Here is a 21679-nt window from a genome sequence, read left to right on the forward strand (position 1 = left end):
GCTCAAACTCCAAGAACCTGGTCCATATTAGACCTCCGTTTTTGCTACTGGTTTGTGCTTGCGGCTGTATTTAAGCCCTGAAAATTTATCTACATCAAGCAGAAATCTTTTGTGTGCATCACTCCACATAGTTTAACAAAATGGTTTCAGATATTTGATAAGAAATCCACAAACTTCTTGTTGCTGGGTCAAAATGATCAATTAACACAATACCAGTAATTTACAGAACATACTAACCATCAATAGCACCAAGATCCCCCATCCGTCCATATATTCCCTCTATCTGATTTGATTCTTTAGCTTGCAAAATAGCTTTCAAAACAGATCCTTGACTCTTTTCCGATTCCATGGTAGACAAAAGCTCTGTGAGTTTTTGTCTTGCAGTTTGTTCAATAGGAACAAGTAATTCTTGCTCTCTCAAGCAATCCTGTGAACATCTAAATTCGTCATACGGTACCCCATTTTGGCAGACAGATGATACAGGTACCAAAAGGAGATAAAACAATATGAACCTGTTCCACTTTACGAGCGTCTGATGCTTCATGTTTATATTTCTCTAAATCACTTTGCAACTTAACGATGCTCATACTCTTTACTTTAATTTTGTCCGTTATCTCATTCATCTGCTTCTGAGCATCTTCAAAAGCTACCAAACCAGCTTCATGCTGAAACAGACAAGTACAGTATTCAACCAACCTATTAAAAATTGATGCCATCCAATCCACTATCTACTATGGGCAGTATCACAATATAAACATCCTGAACGAATGCAGAATTCAAAAATGTGGAAGAAATAAAATCGATGTGTGCAATCAGAAATCATCTACTCGTATTGACCAATCAAAACCAAAATAACCATTTCACCTTCTCCTTTAAAAGTTGGCTTTCATTAGAAGCAACATCAAGTTTCCCTTTATGATCAATGAACAGTTTTTCCCATGGTTCTAGCTCAGCACGGACCTCCACAAGCTCTGAACGGTAACTCTCAGTTTTAACTGTATTTGACAGAAAGAAGGTAGCAGTTAAGTGCGACAATTTACTAGTAAGGTAAGGAAAATTATTTCAGATAAGACTGAAATAAATGAGTGAAGGTCTAGCATCAGTATGAACATGTCTCTAGTCAATAGCAGAACAGGCAATATATATTTATCTACTACTTATGCCAAAGGATCCAGTTGCGATCATGTTTCACCCATACAGAACCTTAATCTATGAAATATTGGTTAATGTGACCCAAGTTGCTCTTTAGCATGCAAGGGATTTATATAATTTACAAGGTAACAAGTTCAGGGCTCCAGCATTTTCACATATCAAACCTTCCACAGTGTAGTTAGAACAATAACTAGTTACTTTTCAGATCAATACCAACCAACTGACCAAAATGAAGTACTAGACATGCATCATTGACTAGTCAGTTGGCAGTACCCAACCAAGCACTGATTAATACCAAGTCTAATCAATCAACAAGGTCAACTATTTCGCATATGCTTCCAACCAGAGGTATTAGTAAGGTATTATACTATTATGCTTCAATATATATGCCGATGCCCTTGTTGCAGGTATTGACTATTTTGCATATCCTGTCAAATTGAGGCAATGAGTTTTGTGAAATCTCACACTCGTATTTTTCTCTTCTCGCCTATCCCAAAGAAGTTTTTTTCTTCTCAAGCACTGGTATTCCTCTCTCCTAGTCTCCGCCGAAGAAGTGTTTTAATATTTTCACCATGGCTTCAACAATACTTCTTTCTCAATCCCAACCATTTTCAGGTGAAACACACTTCAGAGTTCATCCCATCTTACCGCTAATTTCTTTCATGAATTTCTATTGCCAAGTGTTGGGAGAGAAGTTCTTTGCTCGGGTAGTGTTGCAACAATGGCAGACGAACAGAGAAGCAGGAGAAAAGATAACTGGACAAAGTGAAAGGGACCTAACTTGGGGTTTTTTGCATGACTCTAACAAAACTACCAAGTCAAGAGAAAAATATACTCACCAGGGCCGAGTCTGGGCATTTCTAAGCTTGGGTGAATCTCCAAGGATCTTGACCAGGTTTTATGGTTTTTTTACTCGACTCGGGTGACTCACCCAAGTCAAAACCTGGTTTTCCAACTGTGGGTTGACCCACAACAGTAGAAGGAAAATTGAATAAGATTAAAGCAGCAGGTCCATAAATAATAATTTCATAAATAAAATTTACCTTTTTCAACAAAACCTTACCAACAACTTCTTTCCAACTGTGGGGTAGACTAGAATAGAGAGACTAAGAAATCTTCTTTTGAGGTTTTTGTAACGAATTTTAGGTTCAACAATGTATTTCCGTTCAAGTGAAAAACCCCAAACGAGGGTAATTTGTTCTTTATTCATTATTTAGTTTTGACTTTTGTGATTGTTCTCTGCACTTTGGTAGTTTTGAGTACTTGAGCAAACAGTTGTGTCTAGTCCTTACGTTAAATTGGAATATTGGTTGAACTGACTATTCTTGAGTCAACCGATTTGACTGTTCATGTTTTGGCAAGCATTTTATAGTGTTTGCAGGGTGAAGCCCATTATAGTGTTTCCTCTTTTGTTGTTTGACAATTTATATGAATAGGCAAGCCACGTTTCCACACAAGAAATACCTTTCAACAATTTACAACCTTAATCAGTAGCTTTTTCTTGCAGGAGCACCCTACGGTGACTCTGAATTTTCACTACCCACATCAGCTGTTGCAGAATATCACCTTCTAGTTATATTCCCCCAATATCAAGTCAAACTGACACATTTTATGATCCTTATATCCACCATGCAAAATTTTAGGGACCAGCCATCTCTAACATGCTTGCACCAATCTCTTGAAAATATAAGAATTAAGAAATAATTCAAATCCCCATGCAAAGCTTAGAATACATTAAAACATCACAGTTTAGAAAATAGATGAAAATACAGAAAAGGCCCCACCTTTAGCACTCTCCTTAATTTCCTCTAGGACTTTCTCCTCATCCAAAAGGCATTGTTGTAGTTTGGGTACACCTTCCTCAAGTTTTGGAATCCAAGTTGTTGAATCCTCACACTCCTTTAATATCTCTTCAATCTTGGATGAATCCTGCAATATAAGGAAAAAAGAAAGAAAAAAAATTAGATCCATTAATGTTTTTGAAAAGAAGATTATAAGTTCCCACGCACCTTTTCAAGCTTGTCCTCTAGTTTCTTGATTTTCAGCTTTATGTGCTTTAAATCTTCTCGATACTTCACATCCTGCCTCTCAAACTCTTTAAACTCATCCTTACAGGTTCGGAGGTTATCATCAAGTTCCTAATTTACACCACACAATCAATAAGCAGATTCAGTATGTGTCTACGGTAGCAGTATCTCATAATAGGAAAATACGTGGGTGCTTTGATCAGCTACTTCTAACATATACAAACCACTTAATTAATTCCTTCTCTTATTAAGAAAGACAATATGGCATCAGGACAATGCTATTGAATTGGACTTTGATCAATACCAGAATATGGAAAATATCAGATAAAATTATTGCACACCTCCTGTTGCTTCATATACTTATTGTGTACTCCTTCAAGATCCATCAGTGTCTTAGCATTTTCTTGAATCTTCTCCCTGAAGAATTATGCCACATTCAATTAATATATTGCTGCTTAAACGTAAGGTTGTTTGATTTGCGATAACAGCTACCTTTCATTCTTCAGATTTTCTTCCAAGTTGGATACATTTGTTTTCAGTTCAACCACATGAGAAGTAGCATCCTCAGAGGCCAATTTGGTAGCTTTCTCTCGCCATTTCAACAGGGACAACTCCTTCAACATGTAGGCCTCAGCTTCATTCTTAACATCCTGCACCATAGAATTATAAAGATATAGGTACTCAATGGTTAGAGGGTGGACCTTGGTGCAACAGTAACCAAGTGGTCACAGGTTCAAGTCTCAGGAAACAGCCCCTGTGCAAAGCGGGGGTAAGGCTTCGTACATTATGACCCTACCCAGACCCTGCAGTGGTGGGAGCCCCGTGCACTGGGTATACCCTTTTTTTTAAGGTACTCAATGGTTAACAATAAGGAGGAAGTATCCCCTCGCAAAATCTGCACTTACCTCCAAGCTATCTCTTTCTTTCTCAGCTAATTTTACCATTTGCACTACTCCCGACCTTTTCTCATTGAGGGTCTCCAACCTAAGATACCAAAAACAACCAATATATTTGATTTTGTTATGAAATTATCATAGTTAACAATTTCCCTGAGAAAGAACATCTTCAAGGTTGATGCTAGTGGCAGTAATAAATTGACAAAGAAAAGCTTGAGTAGGGACTGGTAAGATTTAATTTAGCTCAGTTGGGGTAACAAGTTTTTCACCATAGGATAAGGCATCTAAGTGCTATAAGTTATAGTGCCTCTTTGAAGTATGCTAAATTAGATATAATGATGGCTACAGACGTCAAGGGACAGGAGATGGTCAATATCCTACTTTGAAAGGTCCAGGAGGAAGTGGGGATCACTTTTACACACTGCCTGGTGTATTGTTTGGCTGAAGAATCAGTTTGTTAGAAGCAAGGTTTAAAATCTCGTTTTGTTTCGGTGTTTCGGTCTGACCGAAATTCCCGCGTTGAAATATGTTATTTTTTCTGTGGGTGTAAAATGCCAAAATGACTGAGATTTTTGAAATTTCCGAAATTTCACCGAAATTTTCAAAATATTGCATTTTTTCAATTCAATGTTGCATTTCATTTCGACTCGACCGAGATACTCGAAATTCTCGAAATCTCGACCGAGACGAAACAAGTTTTTGTACTATGGTTAGAAGGGAAATTGTATCATGCTCTTGTATAAAGTTCTTAACATGCATATGGAACAAAAGGTAGGCTGCCCCTATTGGAAAAAAGAGCATTGTTTCCTAAATTGCCATATGCCAGTAATAGATTTACATGAAAAACAAAAGGGAAACCTACAATCAGATCATAGGGTCCTCAAGAAACATGCCTCCTTGCATTGCCATTTTCAGCATAAGCCTTATACCCGAAATTAATAACTTAAAATCCCAAAGAAAAAAGGAAAGAAAATTAAGATCATGATTTTTATAGTTGATTTGCGTATATTACCAACAAGAATTCCATATGATGCCACATGAATAATAAGGCTAGACATGAATAAGACTGTAGTAACTGAAACATGAGGCAGCAAACTTCACCAACACAAGAATTAAGAGATGAAGGAACTCACTGCTTATAGGATTCTTCAATTTTTTCCACATATTTGTTAGTTCCAATAATATCCTCAAGATATTCAAGAAAACCTTCGTCATGAGGTCCTTGACCCTTCGGCTTCATCAATGATATTTGCTCAACTTCACCCTGAATAAAAGTGAAAGAAGAAGGGTTTAAAACCAAATCACAAACAGGTTATTTGGACTTTGAAGCGCCTATCAAACATTTCAAACCTGGAGAATTAAAAACCGGTTATTGTCTAGGTCCACCCCCTTTCCTTTCAATTTCCGGGTAACCTCTGTAAAATTACTCCCACAGTCATTTATATAGTATTTTGAAGAGTTGTCTCGAAATGCAACTCTTGTAATGACAAAATCAGTTCCGGGGACGACCTCATAATTTCCATCATCCTGCAATCAAGGGAAAGCAATAATTAGTAAACCACAAATGCAACTTTCCCTTCGCATCTTTTTTTATTTTAATTTTTTTTATCTGATGAGGAAGTGACACAAAACAAGCAAGACTGGGATTACTTGATCAATAATCTCTTGGAAGTGAACAGAGACACCAGCGCTGTCCAGGTTCTGGTGATTAGTGGAATTATGGATGAGCTCTGAAACTTTGTTCAGGCGCATCTACACCCATGCAACAACACACAGAAACAATGTCTAATCAGAAAAAGAGTCCAAGAATACATTTTTCTGGTTGATACAGCACAGGAGAAACATATTCCTATGGAGTAGTAGTGAAGTTAAACCTGCTTAGCTCTCTTCCCAAACACAAATAACATCGCATCTATCACATTACTCTTCCCACTACCATTGGGACCAACCACTGCCGAAAAACTCTGCACACAACAGATGAATCAATAGAACGTTTTCAACCATTAAACAAAAGAACTGAATAAAAGATAGGAACACTCTCAAAACCCTAACCTTGTGAAATGGTCCGACTCTTTGCTCTCCAGCATAAGATTTGAAATTTCTCATCACCATCTCTTTGATGAACAATCTGGGCTTGCTGGATCCTCTCCGATTAGATTCGGAATCGCCGGTCATGCATTCCTCAGAGAAATCACTCGGCACCCCCATCTCGGTCTCGAGCAGAAAAGTCCGAACACGAGAACTAAGAAAGAACTTTACGATTCGATTATGGAAGTCGGTGAAGAGGATTCAGAGATGGGCAGCTACTGCACAGACCGTATCTGAAAATCAACTCTCTCTCTCTCTCTCTCTCTCTCTCTCTCTCTCTCTCTCTCTGTGTGTGTAAGTCCTCGCTGCCAGTGCCAAGCTTCGGACGCGGGAAATTGAAAAGAAACGGATTTCGAAAAGAACCCAGGCCAGCGTTCGTATTTGAGGTCATAGAAATGTAGAACCTAGATATGTGAAACTGGGACAGTTTTGGCAGAGCCCATTTAGGCCAAGCCCAGACCACACTACTCAAGAACTGACTAGGCCGCCTGGTCGGGACAGGAGGAGGGGTGGAAAGTAGGGATGTAAATGGATAGACGAAAATCCATGTCGGTTCGTGTTCAAATCTGTTTAGGGGTTTCTCAATCAGGAATTTTGGTTTTCGAAAATTTTTGAATTCGTCCAAAAGATAATCGGATTCAGATTCGGATATTCCAATTCAGATCTGGATAATATATGGTTAATTTACTATCTGATTGTAAAATATGATTACTCGATTAGTATCGTATTTTTGTAAAAAACATGTGGTATGTTACTATATTACCCTTATTATAAACACTTTAATAAGGATATTTTGGTAATTTGAGTTGTAAATCAATAATCCGAGTCAAAAATCCGTAATTGATATAGGTTAGATTCGTTTACTAATCAGATAGTTTATCGGATCAGATAATAATATCCGGATATCTGATAGACTTCCGAATTTGAATATGATTTTAGCTTTTAAAAATCTGTCAGATATCAGATCTGATATAGATATGTCACTTGGTAAACAGATTCAGATAGTAGTAAATACGAGCCGAATCCGATCCGTTTACATCCCTAGTGAAAAGGCCAGGGTGTGCCTACGGATTGCACCCAAACCCATACTACAAAAATAGGCCTCGACTCAGGCCAACTCATACTCCAAGTCCATGGGAAGCAAGAATCACATAATTCCTTTTGTTGTATTGTGATTGATTTGCATTTGATTTAGGAGAATCTTCTTGTGTTTTCTTTAATTCCAGTTATTTTGCCAAATCGACACTTTGAAGAAGATTATTTTTAGAAGTAACAAGACAAATCTGCACCGACTATTTTCATGGTTTTTCTTTTCTAAATTGTCTATTCCCAATCAAAGTTGGGAGAATGTATAGTAATATGTAAAGTACTGGTACACATGCATGGACATACATAAGATACACGTTGTTGTGTCAAGAAACCTCTGATGGGTCCTCCAAGGGTGGGACCTGCACAAAGTAGCAAATAGGCAAGGGAGATGAGAGTTGGTGGGTACCGTCGGGGGACTCTCCGATGTCTAAGTTAGGTCTCTCTAGCAAACAGATGAAACAGTAAGAATTTCAAGAGTGTTATCCCCTTGCATGTGGTGTTACCTTCTAATTTATAGGGTTGATCCCTTTGGTTGGCATGGTAACGAGAAGGTCTTGATTTGACAAATGGTGGAGCCATCCTATTGTCAGGAGGTGGAGTGTTCATATTTATCAGGTCATGGAGAGTCCCTATCTGATAAAGTCTCCTACATGTCTGGGAGCCTTGTTTGGTAAGCATCATTAAATGCTCATTAATGCCATTGTGGCGTGGGAGGTGGTTTCCTTTGCTGGATAACCATACTTAGTGGGTGATGATATGCCAAGGCCTTTGTTGAGTAACCATACTTAGTGGAAGATGATGTGTCAAGGCATGTAGACTTGCTCTAGCAAGGCCTGTTGATCAAATAAGTGAGCCAGCTACCTTTCGCTACTCCGAATGGATCTTATACCCTCAGGATGGGTCCTGTGTGGGTATGATCTCTTTCGTTCACCAGATCGGATGCCTTTGTTGATGCCATGCATCATACTATCATTGGGTGGATATTATATGGTATAACATAAAGCCCCCCCTGTCAAACCTACTCCAATCTGACTTGGATTTTGCTTAAAGAACAGAGATCAACAGCCACCTACACCAATAATATGTGGTGTATCACCCCAGTGGTTACAATCAATAGGGAGCTGCCACAGATGACATCCACCATACCTATAAGAAGGTGGGTTGCAACACCCTGCAGCTGCTCAGCCCATTACCTGTTGTACAACACAGAGCACATGTATTTCTCTCTCCTGAGTACTAAGGGGGCCATGCTCTTAAATATATCCTCCTTGTATGAGTAATAGGGTGTGGGGAAGGTACAATATGGAAAAAACAAACCCCAGGGGGAAACACAGGCAAAATTCAGCAGTGCAGCATTCACTAGATGATGCATTGGACGATTGGCCCAAAGCTCCAGTGATGCCAAAACCTGTATTTTCCCATTCCAAGCTTGTGGGAACTGGATCTACTGCCTTCAAACACCTCCAATATGTACCTTGGAATTTTAGGAACCAATCCCCATCTTGGAATCCATGTGGGCCCCACCTATATAGCTAAACTAAGTAAAAATCCTTTTAAAAATGCATTTTTCCTATAGGATTGCCTAGCCAAACAGACCTTATTTCTATAAAAACTATAAATAGAGACCCAGCTCAGATATTAGGCTATTGCTATTCCTAAATAGCAGAGAATAAAAGAGAAAGAAAGGAAGAGAGAAAGAAAGAAAGAGAGAAAGAAGGAAGGAGAAGGAAGAGAAGGAGGGCTTGTGCATGAGCAAACCTTGGCCGAATTCTTCCACAGCTTAAGGTAAGCTCACCAAGACTGAAATGCTTACATAATTATGACCCCATCTCAGTTCGTTGATTTTGAACCCCAAAAACCAAAGCTATATATAGCTTGTCTCTGTAGGAATCTCTATGGAATCACTACTTGGAGTTCCAGTCATGCATCTAGCTAGATTTCATGCCTGATCATGCATGCAAACCATAAATGATGAGCTAGGGGCATGGATCTTTGCATGCATAAGGTGTTTTGCATACTAGGGCTTAGGATCTTGGCTGTAATGCATATGCATGTCTACTATTGTGTGTATTTTTTAGGTTTGAGTAGCTGCATGTATGATCTCAGCCATGCATACTAAATTGTTTGGTGTTTGAACCCAAACCCATCAACCACTAGGCAAACCTTATTTAGGAACCACCATAACCATTGCTTTAGCTTGATTATAAGTTGTATTACCCTCTGAAAGAATCCCAAATCGAAGATAGGATGAATCCAACAGCTAAAACCAAGCTCTGAGCAAGGAAACCCATGTCCAACAAGGACAGGACGATGCACTAGACGTTCGGTCCTAACGTCTAGTGAATCGTCCAGTGCTACTGTACTTGGTCTAATCTGATTCTAGCCTATTGGACCATCACCCACAGGCCTAGGACAGTGTGGGGGGCATGAAGGTCACTCTAAAACCTTACCCCAACCATCCTTGCTAGTAACAATGTCTTGACTATATCTGTGGACCCAAAAAGAGGGTCAGAAACCCACACTGCAACCCAAGCCAAACCTGGGAAAAGAAACATGCTACTGTCCCCACAATTGTTGAACAATGATTGAGCAAACCTAAACAAATCCTGGAACTCTAAGACCCTTTTGAGATAGTGTTTGACATGTTCTAATGGTCCGGTTAACATAGGTTATAACCCCAAGCACGAGATGCAGTGTCACACCCCAAACCACCCCCTGAGAGGATTAGGTAAGTAACCAGAATTGCATAGTGGCAATCCGCCAAACCCCACGGATCTAGAAGCAGTTATTACATTCATGGTCCCACATTCATCACTTTACCATAAGCAAGATTAGAGTGTCGCAGATAAACTACAATTATAATAATATAAGAGAAAGCGTAGCGATACGGGAATGATGATAATATATACATACATAAGTTTGTTCTGATACATTTCCCATACACCCACAACTTGAAGAGTGAAGCTGACAGAAACAAAAGCCAAAGAAAATATATACATATACATATACAGGGTGAGATCACTCAACACCAAAAGAAAAGAAAACTAAGACTGCACCACAAGCACGACGGGGATAAATTCCTAACAAAAACAAAAAGGAGTCCCCAAGACAAAAAACATCAAGTACACTCCTCACTGGTCTTCATCAATGACCACTGAGAATGCACGCATCACCAGCACGACCTCCGTCGGGGTCCACACCAATATCATCATAATAACCAGGGCTCTCCTCCTCGTAATGAGCCTCCATGCCACTGCGGCATCCACCTACAGAATTATCTAGAAGAAAAACATATATAACAGAGTGTGAGCCCCACCGAGCTCGTGAGCAAAACATAACATCATGCATGCATATGCAACCACAATCCACATGATCCTACATGATATGCAAGTCCAAATAATTCATTAGCCACCTAACAATACAACTAAGTCAGGTTAGTGCTATTACAATCCCCAATACATGTATCCCTGGTGTGGGCTTAGGTACCCCTTCCCGCGATACACTCATTGAGTTGTCGGAGAGGACCAGTCGGCTCCAGCATCTCCCTACCCAGGTCAGCCTGACCGGCCCTCTGGATTAACTCCTGTGAGGTAACCGACTCAATATCAATTCACCAAACCGGTGCAAAATCATTATATGTAGCATTCAGCCAAAAATTCACCTTTCAGTGCTTCCCAAGCTTATAGCTTGAGGCTTCCCGGCATATTTGCCCTAGGGCATCCCCACTGTGCTGAGGCTTCCCAGCGTAAATGCCTCTAGGGTTTTATGGTAGTCCTCACAGTTATCCAACACCTTAACCCCTGTTGGCAAGGGTGCGTAGCACGGGTGATGAAACTCTAGCCCCATGTCTATATGGCATCGTATGAGTTAGGCGGTGTCAACCGTATCCCATACTACGGGCTACCACCGGCCTCATTTCCAAGCCAACTACGGCATCTAGTCTAACATTCACAATCATCAGATAAGAATCACAGTGTTGATCAACAGACAATCAATGTGTAGTAATTTTGAGTATTTGAACAAAATTTAAATAGCACAGCATTAATAAATTAAGAATTTAGCTGTCGGCATAATAATGCAGTTACACATACATACACGATAATATTTCACTCACTTGGGTCTGGTTCTAAGAATTCAGTTGCAAATTCAGTTCCGGCTGCAGTCTGGCTGTAGGCCTTGAGCACGGGATCAAATCCTAGATATAAATCAGAAATTATCATTTTAATATTCCAAACTATTTTTGAAGGTCCTAGGGTTGATCTATGCTCACTGGGTTGACTCGGGGTACAATTGGTCTTCACTTGGAATTCTCTGGGCCTTGCACTGGGCCTTAGGCCTATGTCCCGGTGCATCATCCAGAGATGGTGGCCTAGGGAAAAATGGTCATTTACTGTATTGGTACATGATCCTAGGTCATATTAGCCTTACATTGCTATCCCCAACTTGACAGTGCTGCAGGACCAATCACAGGCAAGGTTTCCAAGTCCTACGGGGCCCACTTGGGTTCCCAAAGCATTCCCACATATGGACAAATGTGGGGAGGGGCATTCTGGTCATTTTCCACCTCCCTACACAGTATCATGGCCAATGGGTGAAGTCCCCCAAGTCAGAACATCAAAACTGCCAAATTCCATTCACTGGGCGATATCTCTGGGTGATGTCTGCATCGTCCAGTGCATCGCCCAGAGATTTAAAAAACGTGATCTAGCTGAGTTTCCAAAGTTGCTGGCCATGGGTAGTGGCCACATCATTCCCTCATGCATGTTCGGTCATCATGGACCCCCAGGGGTGATCTGTAACTGGTCCTTGTGGATTTTCAACTAAGCCCACCACGTAGCTGCTAGAGGCTACCCAGACAGCCCAGTGAATAGTAACCCACAATTTCTTCAGCTTCAAAACTTGGTTTTGGCTACATGTAAGGCTAGATTCAAGTGTAAAATGGTAATCTAAGGCCATTGCTACATAGGTTTAGGTTCCATGCAGCCAGGACAAGAAATTAGGACTCCAAACAGCCTATTTTCAGTGTAACAGAGCAGTGCAGCCATGCACAGCCTGGTTTTGGTTCCAGGTTGTAAAATAAGTATGAATATCACCATTAAACACTCAGATCTTCCATGCATCATGTTTGCATGGCAGATCTGAGGTGGTACTTGGCAATTCCCAGCTGTTTTGGGCTGCCAGTGATAAAAAAACCATCAAAACATATGAATCAAAGGGAGCAATAGGTATGAGCATATGTGTTTATACCTGCACAGGTCTGAGAAGGCACGAAATCAGGGCCTTGAAGTGCAGGGCTGCTTCTCCTCTTCTTCCTTCTTCTTCCTCTCTTTCCTCTCTTTTCTTTCTTCTCCCTTCCCTCACGATTTGAATAGTACCAAGAGCTCTAAATGAGCCTAAGGTACTCCTATTTATAGCTTAACCCATGACTAGGGTCTATTTGGCTGCTAAGGTCCATTTCTAGAATGCATTGTTGACTGCATTCTCAGCCATTTTGTGCACTCTGGTGGGGTCCACAGTGATCCAGGGGTATGAGGTGGTCCCTCAGACTCCCCTCAACCTATGGAGGGTGCCCATGTCCAATATGGGTGGTCCCCATAGATTAAATCATTAAAATAATGTTGTTTTGCACTTTGGGCGATGTCTCTAGGTGATGTCTGCATCGCCCAAAGAATTGAGCAAGGCTGAAACTCTGTGGGCTTGCACAGGGGTTTGACCCAGGGTCAGGGCCTTGTACCCACATGCCATTTAGGGTCTTTTACACACATTTTCAAGGGTGGGACCCACAGTTGTGAAGAGGAGAGAGAATACCTGGAGTTCAGGCAGTACATTATGCTATGAGCTGTGCAGTTGCAAGGGTCAGTTGTCCATCTTCTGCCAGGTATGTAGGAGGACCTGTACAGAGTTTCTTCATCAATTTCAACCACTGGAGTGATACTCCACAGTGTTCTTGGTTGCCATGTCTGGGGTTCCTGTCCTTCAGTCAAGATTCCAGTCAGTCAGGGGCAGGGTTTGACATGCAGTGTCAGACACCGACTGGGACCGAGTTGAACGAAGAACAAGCGGGATTTGCACAAAGTGAGTGGAATTACACCATGGGTATAGGTGTAACATGACTAATGAGTTATGACAATGACAGCAACAATATTTACTATTTTATTCATTTAAATTGCTTATATTCCTATTTGATTTTTGATTTATATCTGATGACTATTGGGATTGAATGCTAATGTTAAACATGTGAAAATGCTAGATTAGATGTCGTAGCTAGCTTGGAAATAAGGCTGGTGGTAGCCCGTAGAATGGGATACGGTTGACACCACCCGACTCATACTATGTCATATAAAATGCATTTGGTTAGAGTATCACCACCCGTGCTACGAACCCTTGCCAATAGGGGTTCAGGTATTGGATGTCTATGAGAGAATTTATACCAAAAGGTATATTTTGGCTGGGTGCCCACCTTTAAGAAAGGTGGTATCACAGACTAATCTTAGAGGGCTGGCCAGTCGGACCATGGAGAGCATGCTGGAGTCGACCGGTCTTCTCCGATAACTCAATGGGTGTATCGCGGGAAGGGGTTAGAAGCCCACACTAGGGATACATGTATTGGGGATTGTAGTAGCACGTTTACCTGCTTTAGTTGTGAGGCTAGGTGGTTTAATAATAATAAAGAACCTCATTTTATATAGAACTCATTTGATTGTGCTTGCATGTGCATGCATGGGTATATTTCATTCAGGGCTCGGTGGAGCTCACACTCTTGTTTATTTCTTTTTAGATGATTTTACAGGTAGACATGATGTTGGCTGGGAGGCTCATCTCGAGCAGGAGGGCATTGTTGATTATGACAATGTGGGTGTGGTCCCAGACAAAGGCTATCCTTCTGGTATGGGTAATTTCGGTGATAGTTAAAGCTGACCCATAATGGGCGGGTAGCTTCCCTCATCTAACCTAGGGAATTCTTTTGATGTAGATAGTAGTCTACTAACTTTCCCTTTTTGTATAGCTTGTGTGGGGCTTATATTGTCTTGCCCCTTTTGTTGTTTTATGAAGCTATTGGTTAGAAGTGTAGTTGTCACGCCCCCATCCCGATGTAAGATATTTTGCCACATAGGGGGTGACTGGGACAACACGTATCATCCCAACACCTACCAGGATCACAGATACAGTGTCCCAAGCCACAAGCCACAATCCACCCTGTCATCACATATTGATAACAGAAAGAAACGTACAAAAATGGAATAAATTGTTCCAATTACAGAGTTAGCGGAAGCAAAATCAAATCATTTGAAATTATAGAGCATCGATTCTCTAATGATAACACATATTACACTGTTCATAAATGTAACCATTCAATCTTTTTGTATAAATAAACATACAGTTTATACATGATTGTGGATGAGTAAAAAAATTTAACAATAAATAATTGCCCCAAGGGAACCATTTATGAGTGTACATCTACATCCAACACTGGCTTCACTTGATTTGCATCCAACGGTGCTCGTCAAGAGTAGTACCTCCTACATATCAGCTAAAAAGGGGTTGCGCAATGGGGTTAGCTACACTAGCTAGTGAGGGAGCAAAGGGGAATGCACACGCATACACACAAACAATATCAATATTAGAATGATGCATGCTAATGTTAGATTCATTTTCCACCTAGTACACAATTCTATCGGTCAAATATATGATACTGAGATAACTCGGGAGACACTAAGGGTAACTTATCCTATCGCCCCAGTGAAACCTCAATTATCACAAGGGGACCTACGTCGGTAGAAGCCATCATGACCACCCAGTGGCAGACCCCGATAGCCATCACTACCCCTGACCTGGCCTCTCCCGCCTCCATAGCCATCAGGTGCTCAGACTATCCAATACATAAACCCCTATTGGTCAGGGTCGTAGTATAAGGGAACAAGCATCCTAGCCACAGATAAACTATATATAAGTCCTATCGTCTCGAGAGGTATTCTGGGTGCATCAACATCCCATTCCATCTAGTACCTGGGTACCAGCATGGCACGACACATATAGATCAGGATGGCATATAACAGTTTTCATAATTAAATAGACAGGGGTTCCGGCACCGTAGCCCGATACAGTGGTGAGAGTAATATCACATTCATACAGTTCACATTTGAATAACAATGTAATGCGTACAATGCTTATAAGTATATAATAGCATGCTTAAGATTTGCATATCATATATATTCAAGCCCAACAAAATCACCCAGAACCCACTCACCTAACAAGGGTGTCGCCGTGTGTGGTTGACTTGAATCTCACTTGGGCTCCCCGCTATCCATCGAGTTAGGTAGCCTAGGAATACAAAAAAAAATCATTAAAGCATGTATAGGTGCGTCCCATGCTAGGTCCCTAAGGTTAAAATCAAGTTTCAACCAAGACAGCATGAGCGGACTCACAGACGGTTTCAGTAAAGGTGAGTCCGTCCTTGACTCCGTTCAGGCCAAAGGGTAAAAACAAAGCGAGCGGACCCATGAACGGAACATCTTACTTGGATCCGATCGTGCATTTGTTCGACACCTGAGACAGACTAGAAAAGGAGCGGATCAACGGGCATATGTGTTTCTTGGGTCCGCCCCGACATCCGATCGATCCCTAAGACATACCCTAGAGAAACTGGCCTCAGGCGGATGCAACAGACTTGAATTTGTTCCTTCATCCAGTCAGTTCAATACACAAGGGTTATACTGGGTGGACTAGCGGACGGTACCACAATTGGTGGATCCAGTCGTGCGTCCGTCGGCAGTCTCATCCGACATTTTAAAGGGCTTTGGCTCCAGCTTGAAGCTTGGAGCACCCTAGCTCTTCAAGGTCATGGAGGGGTGTCTAAGCCTCCCTAGGGTCACTAGAACCTACGTTCACCTCATGGATCCAAGATCCTACAAGGTTTGGTCTCAATTTGGTCCAAGGGTTGGGTTTCAAGGTTCAAAACCAAAGCTTCACCAACCATGGCTGTAATGTAGCCCATTTAAGTTTCAAATGGGGTTTGGTCTGCATTATAGGGCTCCCAAATTAGGGCTAAGCATCACCTTGAGTCCCAAATGGAACCCTAGGTTATCCCTAGCTCAAGAAACCATAAAAAATACAAAATGGAAATGGAGAGAGAAAGGTACCAAGCTTGGAGTCTTACCTTGGTGAGATCCTTCTTCCAACCATCCTCTCCATCTCTTCTCCCTTTGGTCCGGTCAGCTTAGGGAGGAGAGGTGGGGCGGCCGGCCACCTTGGCATGGCTTCCATCCTCTTCCCTTCCCCTCCTATTCCTCTCATACTTCTACTTCTTCTTCTTCCTTCCTCCTTCTACTCTTTCCTTGTCTCTTCTCCTCCACGGTTTGCTTAAGAGGGGGAGAGATAAGTGAATGAGAGGGGTTTCCTTATCCTTTAAAGGGTTAGATGGGCCTTACGTTGTGTTTGGTTTAGATACCCCCAAAACACTTAGTGGTCTTTATGTCTAAATGAGTTTTAGTTTAGGTCTTAGGGCATGTTTGGTCCAAGTCATAGACCATTAGGTCAAATTAGTTAGTTGGGTCTTGTTTGGGTTGCACCCTAAGTCCATAGGACTTAATTGTCCTCTAAGGCTTGTTAGGTTTTAGGTTAGGGAGTATAAAACCCATTATTCATTTAAGTTAGGCCTTGTGGGCCCACTTTCATAGCCCACTTAACCAATCAATGGTAAGGGTGGGGGGTCCATATCGTTCAATGGTCCAATTATAGTGTCCAGGACATGGGTATATGGATCCCACAGGAAAATTACCAAAAGGGCAAGTAACAGCCTGGGCGGATCCTCAAGCGGATTCCGTATGAGTGAGTCCGTTCATAACTTCGGTGCTACTGTCAGGGCCCAAACTTCAAGGAAAGTTGCGGGCTTCGACCTATATTTTAAGGCCTTCGAGGGGACACTTTTAGTAATATTTTAAGTCTGAGGTTACAGGTGTTGGCCAATGCCACCGTGACATTACCCCTTAGGTAAAGGCCTAAATTACCCCGGGGTATAGGGGTATATTTGGGGTGCGGATGTAACATCCCCCCAACCATATTAAAAATTTCATCCTCGAAATTTGAGGCGGCTAGGGTCTTAAGGGTAAGGGCTTGTTGAGCAACAACATTTCCATTTGCCTACTATTTGGACTACATCAAAGGTCGGGTCAAAATGAGGCAGTGCCTACATGACATAGCAGGTCAGGTTCTAAAATTTTCTTTCCTTAAAGGGTCACAGTACCACCGGGAGTGTGGTTCACAATAACCCTAGGTTCCAATTTATTTTAGGGCCGGTGGTCATAATATACTAGAGGTAACATAAGGCTTTACACACTAAACTCAGCCACCAGGAATAGAAAGTTCCCTAGATCTTCCAGATCGGGTGATAGCACTCTGGCCTTCACTATTCTGGTCATTCTTGGGTTGTAGGGCTTAACCTGTCTAGTCCCCAACACAGGGTTTACATTTGAATGATTTCACTTCGGTCATCTCATTACCTAACCCAACTTTAGAATGATTTAGAATGTTGATGGAATCTCCATATATGTCATTCCCAGTACGGAGGGAACGCATTTGGTGACCCATTACTCCCTTCATATCTGTCATTGGAAAAGGTCTTGTTACATCCTTCAGTTTCAGTCTTCACAACCTTGTAGATCTACTATTCAATCATCCCACAGGGAAAGTCCATGTCAGTCCCCTTTCGAGAACTAACCAATCTTTTACTAGTCTTCGATCCAAGTCAATTTCTTTTAAGTAGGTTCCAAAACTAGCCTATCCGGTCATTATTAAACTCATTTCCTATTAACTTAGGGTCTGGTTGACTAGGGTTGGGGCTTAAACTAGCTACCATGATAAGGTCAAACCAAAGTCACATTCGTGGCCCAAAATAACTAATCTAGCCGCACGCAAGAGTTTAAGGAAACATATTTATATTATTATTTTCATACCAATCATAGGTATAATTTAATAGTTATACTCATATCGCTATGGACATATCTGTAACCTAGGTCAATCCATAGGAACAAGCAGTTTTTAGGTACGGTATACTAGGTCCTTTTGGAAATCAAATCATGGTGTAGGACTCCCTCTATGAGCCTAAACAAGGTTTGGATGAACCAAGTACAAATAGAGTCGTCACTAGCTTGAGGTGTCATGAATGATCTCCAAGTACACGTGATTCCGATGGATTATATGAGCTAAGTCTGTCCAACTAGCTAGTGTTCCCTTTTTCAGGCCTGACTAAGAGTTGGACCCTATGTACCCCAATAAGGGTTTCTACACCACATGAGTTTGGTCCCATCAATCACTCCCGGTTCGCTTACTAACGGGGTCTAAGGATTTTCATCCTCAAAGGTAACTCTCCTTCTCTCGCATAGGAGGGGAGTCACAGCATATACTAATGCTTGCCATTTCTTATTAGGTAGCTAGGTTAATGTAGGCCTAAAAATGTAGACACCGTAGTTTATATTCAGGGCAAGCAATAACTATGCATGGGCCAAGCAAAAGGGGTGTCAATCTAGGATATAGGCATAAAATCATCACATATAGGTCCATCAAAAGGTCTCCAAAATTTGGGCTCAAAATCCTAGAAGAAATCGGGCGGACTCACGAGCGGTGTCAGCACTTTGGGTCCATTCATTGTTCCTCCGCGAAGATAGGGAGAGCGGACTAACGGGCAGATGCGGAACATGAATCCATTCGTTCGTCCATTCTTAGAAGGTTCAATGGCCGAGAGGAAATGAATCGAATGGATCTACGGGCAGACTTATGAATGTGGATCTGCTTAGGCTAACAATCCAAAATTTAAAGTTTTACGCGGGGCGGATTGACTGGCGGAGTCACGATAAGTGGATTCGTTCGCAGAATTTTAACAAAACAGGGCTGCGAGTTTTAAAACTCACTTTTGGCTCCAAGAGGGGATGCAACTATAGGGGAGAAAAGGCTCTAAGGGATTTCGTCCAAGTCTCCTTGCCCCACTTTGGTTGATTCCAAGCCTAGAATCGATCTCTCCTTCGCTCAAGGTATTGCCTCTCCTCTTTCTCTTTTCCATTCTCTTCTTCTCCCATTGTAGGGTTTTACTTGTGCCTCTTGATCTTCTCTTTCCTTTTCTTCTTGGACTTGGGATGAATCATTCCAAGTGTGTGATCACATCTTGATTTTATTTACACTTTCATGACCATGTACACCAAATCCATGCCAAAATCGGTTTGGACTAAGGTTTTGGGTTTAAATCAAGACCTAATCGATCATTGGCACTATATGGTGGGATCCTTGTTTGTTTATTGTATTTCTTATAAATTTTAAAGTATTTGCAAGCATTTTAAGATTGATTGCAATGTTTGTCATAAGGAGTTGAATTACTTAGATTGGTTCTAGGTTTTGAGTAAAGTAAAATCCTCAAACCTTCAATGCTTTGGGAAAACTCTTCAAGTTTGTGTTTAATCCATTGTATGCATCTTAATTTCATAGATATTATCCCATTAACATATCTTCAAGTACATTCCTCATTTTCATTCAAATAGTTGCTAAAAATTCCTTGGTATTTATCTCATTTTCCCTCAATAGTTCATTCCCTTGGTGTATCCTAAACGTATTGCTTATTCATGGGATTATTTGCAAAATTCTTGGTGTTTATCCCCTTGTTCCTCAAATAAATAGTTCTTGTCTCTTGTTGGGGTTTTTCATTCAATAACTTGCTTGTTTGGTATTGGTTAGGATGTAAAGTAGTCAACAACATATACCATTCACATTGACCTCATTCTCGATAGTCTACAACATATACCATTCACATTGACCTCGTTCTCCACATTCCAACACTAGGGATCTCATGTAGGCTTCATATGTGAATTGATCTTGTTTCTTTTCTTCTCAATATATCTCCAATGGTATCCATATTCCATATTCCTTATTCTCATCATTTACATGTGTATATTTTGATTTTCTCATCATGTATAGCCTTCTCTTTAAACCATTTCCATATCATTTAGGAATTTCTCTTTTACAATTTATTTGCCAACCATATGTCATCGTTCCAATTGGCTTACATTTATTGTCCTTCTTTGATTGGTGCCTTATGTGTAGGTAACTAATCATGGGTCCCAAAAGGAAGAGAGATTTATCCATTGTGCCTTCTGCTCCTGCGGCTTACAATGTGAATCGGTTTACCTCAGAAAAGACTGAAGGAATCTTCAGGGAGCGTCTCTTCAATAGGAAGATTCTTGTGGAGAGAGATTTAATAGTGGATGAGCTTTTGGCCTACAAGGTGGGGGCCAGGTTTGATAGATTGAAATGGACCGACATGCTCATTCAGCCAGAATTCTACTACCTCTCCTTGGTTAGGGAATTCTACTCAAATCTGGCAATGGTGTAGGAGGATGACGACGGCTCTAGATTGACTTCCTATGTAAAGGGAGTGGTCATTAGCTTCAATGCCGTGAAGCTGGGGGTTCTTCTTAATATATCCTCAGAAGGTGAGAGGGTATACTATCCTCCAGGCAGTCATCCAGATAAGTGCCTCCCTCCAGATGAGAAATGAAAATTGTTTAAGGTTCTCTCCAATGATAGGTTAGAGGAGAATGAAGATCTTTCCAAGTTCCCTCCTTCATAGCGTGTTCTGATCTTTATAGCCAGGACCAATTTGGCTCCCTCTAAGGCACACAACACCTTGCCTCCTCTGATGTCTGTAGTTCTGGCCCATTCTCTGTATGCTGGCCAGCCTATCTGTCTACCTCACGTGGTCATGCAGCATATGGTCCGCACGGTGATGGATCCTACCCGCAATAATACTCTACCCTATGGTCGACTGCTTACTAGGATTTTCTTATTGCTTGGGATTGATCTTGACTGTGAACCCAAGGAAACATGCACTGAGGGACCTATTAGGTTCAATGCACTGCAAAAGATGAATCTATACTATGATTATGACAGTGCTAGAGAGCAAGTTCAGTACGGGGATGGTAGAGGGGCTAGGGAGGAGAATGAGGATGACAGTGATGATGACATCAAGTTCATAGGCTCAGGGTTATCTGCAGCAGGTACTTCAAGTGCACCAGGGGGAGGTAGCGACATCTTGATGGCTATTCGATGACTGAACCTGAGGATGGTAGACATCTTCGATGATGTTAAGAAGCAATTCTATGATCCGGCTCAGAGTCTAGAGGGCATAGAGCAAGGAGTGGATGATATTAATGCCTTCTTGGGTCGGGGTGGTGGTGGTGGTGCAGATGGCTAGCTCAGTTCTTCTCCAGCCATTCTCTGAAGTTATAATGGATCCTTTTAGTTTCTTGTCGTTGGATGGATATTTTTGGATATTGAAACTATTTGCTTTTGCTTTTCCTTTTAGTTTTCTTGCACTTTTCTTTTCTTCTGATCAATTGATTTGGTGAACTTTTAGGAACTCTTAATTATGGTGGATGAATGTAC

The 21679-nt window shown here is 41.3% G+C and overlaps 1 protein-coding gene across 1 annotated transcript; it reads right to left on the bottom strand.

The window, feature by feature from the left end:
* Positions 1-232: 232 nt before the first annotated feature.
* LOC122662952 (structural maintenance of chromosomes protein 4-like) lies at positions 233-6283 on the bottom strand. Its single transcript, XM_043858658.1, has 14 exons — positions 6128-6283; positions 5950-6039; positions 5726-5827; positions 5426-5602; positions 5209-5339; positions 4085-4163; positions 3672-3829; positions 3521-3596; positions 3162-3290; positions 2937-3081; positions 865-995; positions 748-759; positions 513-665; positions 233-427 (listed from the first exon to the last, which is right to left on the bottom strand). The coding sequence occupies exons 1-14, from the start codon at positions 6281-6283 to the stop codon at positions 233-235; spliced, it is 1734 nt and encodes a 577-aa protein (XP_043714593.1).
* Positions 6284-21679: the final 15396 nt, after the last annotated feature.

This window comes from Telopea speciosissima, chromosome 5, assembly GCF_018873765.1.
Source record: "Telopea speciosissima isolate NSW1024214 ecotype Mountain lineage chromosome 5, Tspe_v1, whole genome shotgun sequence".
In the NCBI taxonomy this organism is placed as follows: Eukaryota; Viridiplantae; Streptophyta; class Magnoliopsida; order Proteales; family Proteaceae; genus Telopea; species Telopea speciosissima.

Coding starts and splice junctions, on each gene's coding strand:
- LOC122662952 (XM_043858658.1), bottom strand. CDS start 6,283: ATGGGGGTGCCGAGTGATTTCTCTGAGGAATGCATGACCGGCGATTCC. Junction 4,164..5,208: donor ATTGAAGAATCCTATAAGCA/GTGAGTTCCTTC, acceptor TTGGTATCTTAG/GTTGGAGACCCTCAATGAGA. Junction 428..512: donor ACGCTCGTAAAGTGGAACAG/GTTCATATTGTT, acceptor AGATGTTCACAG/GATTGCTTGAGAGAGCAAGA.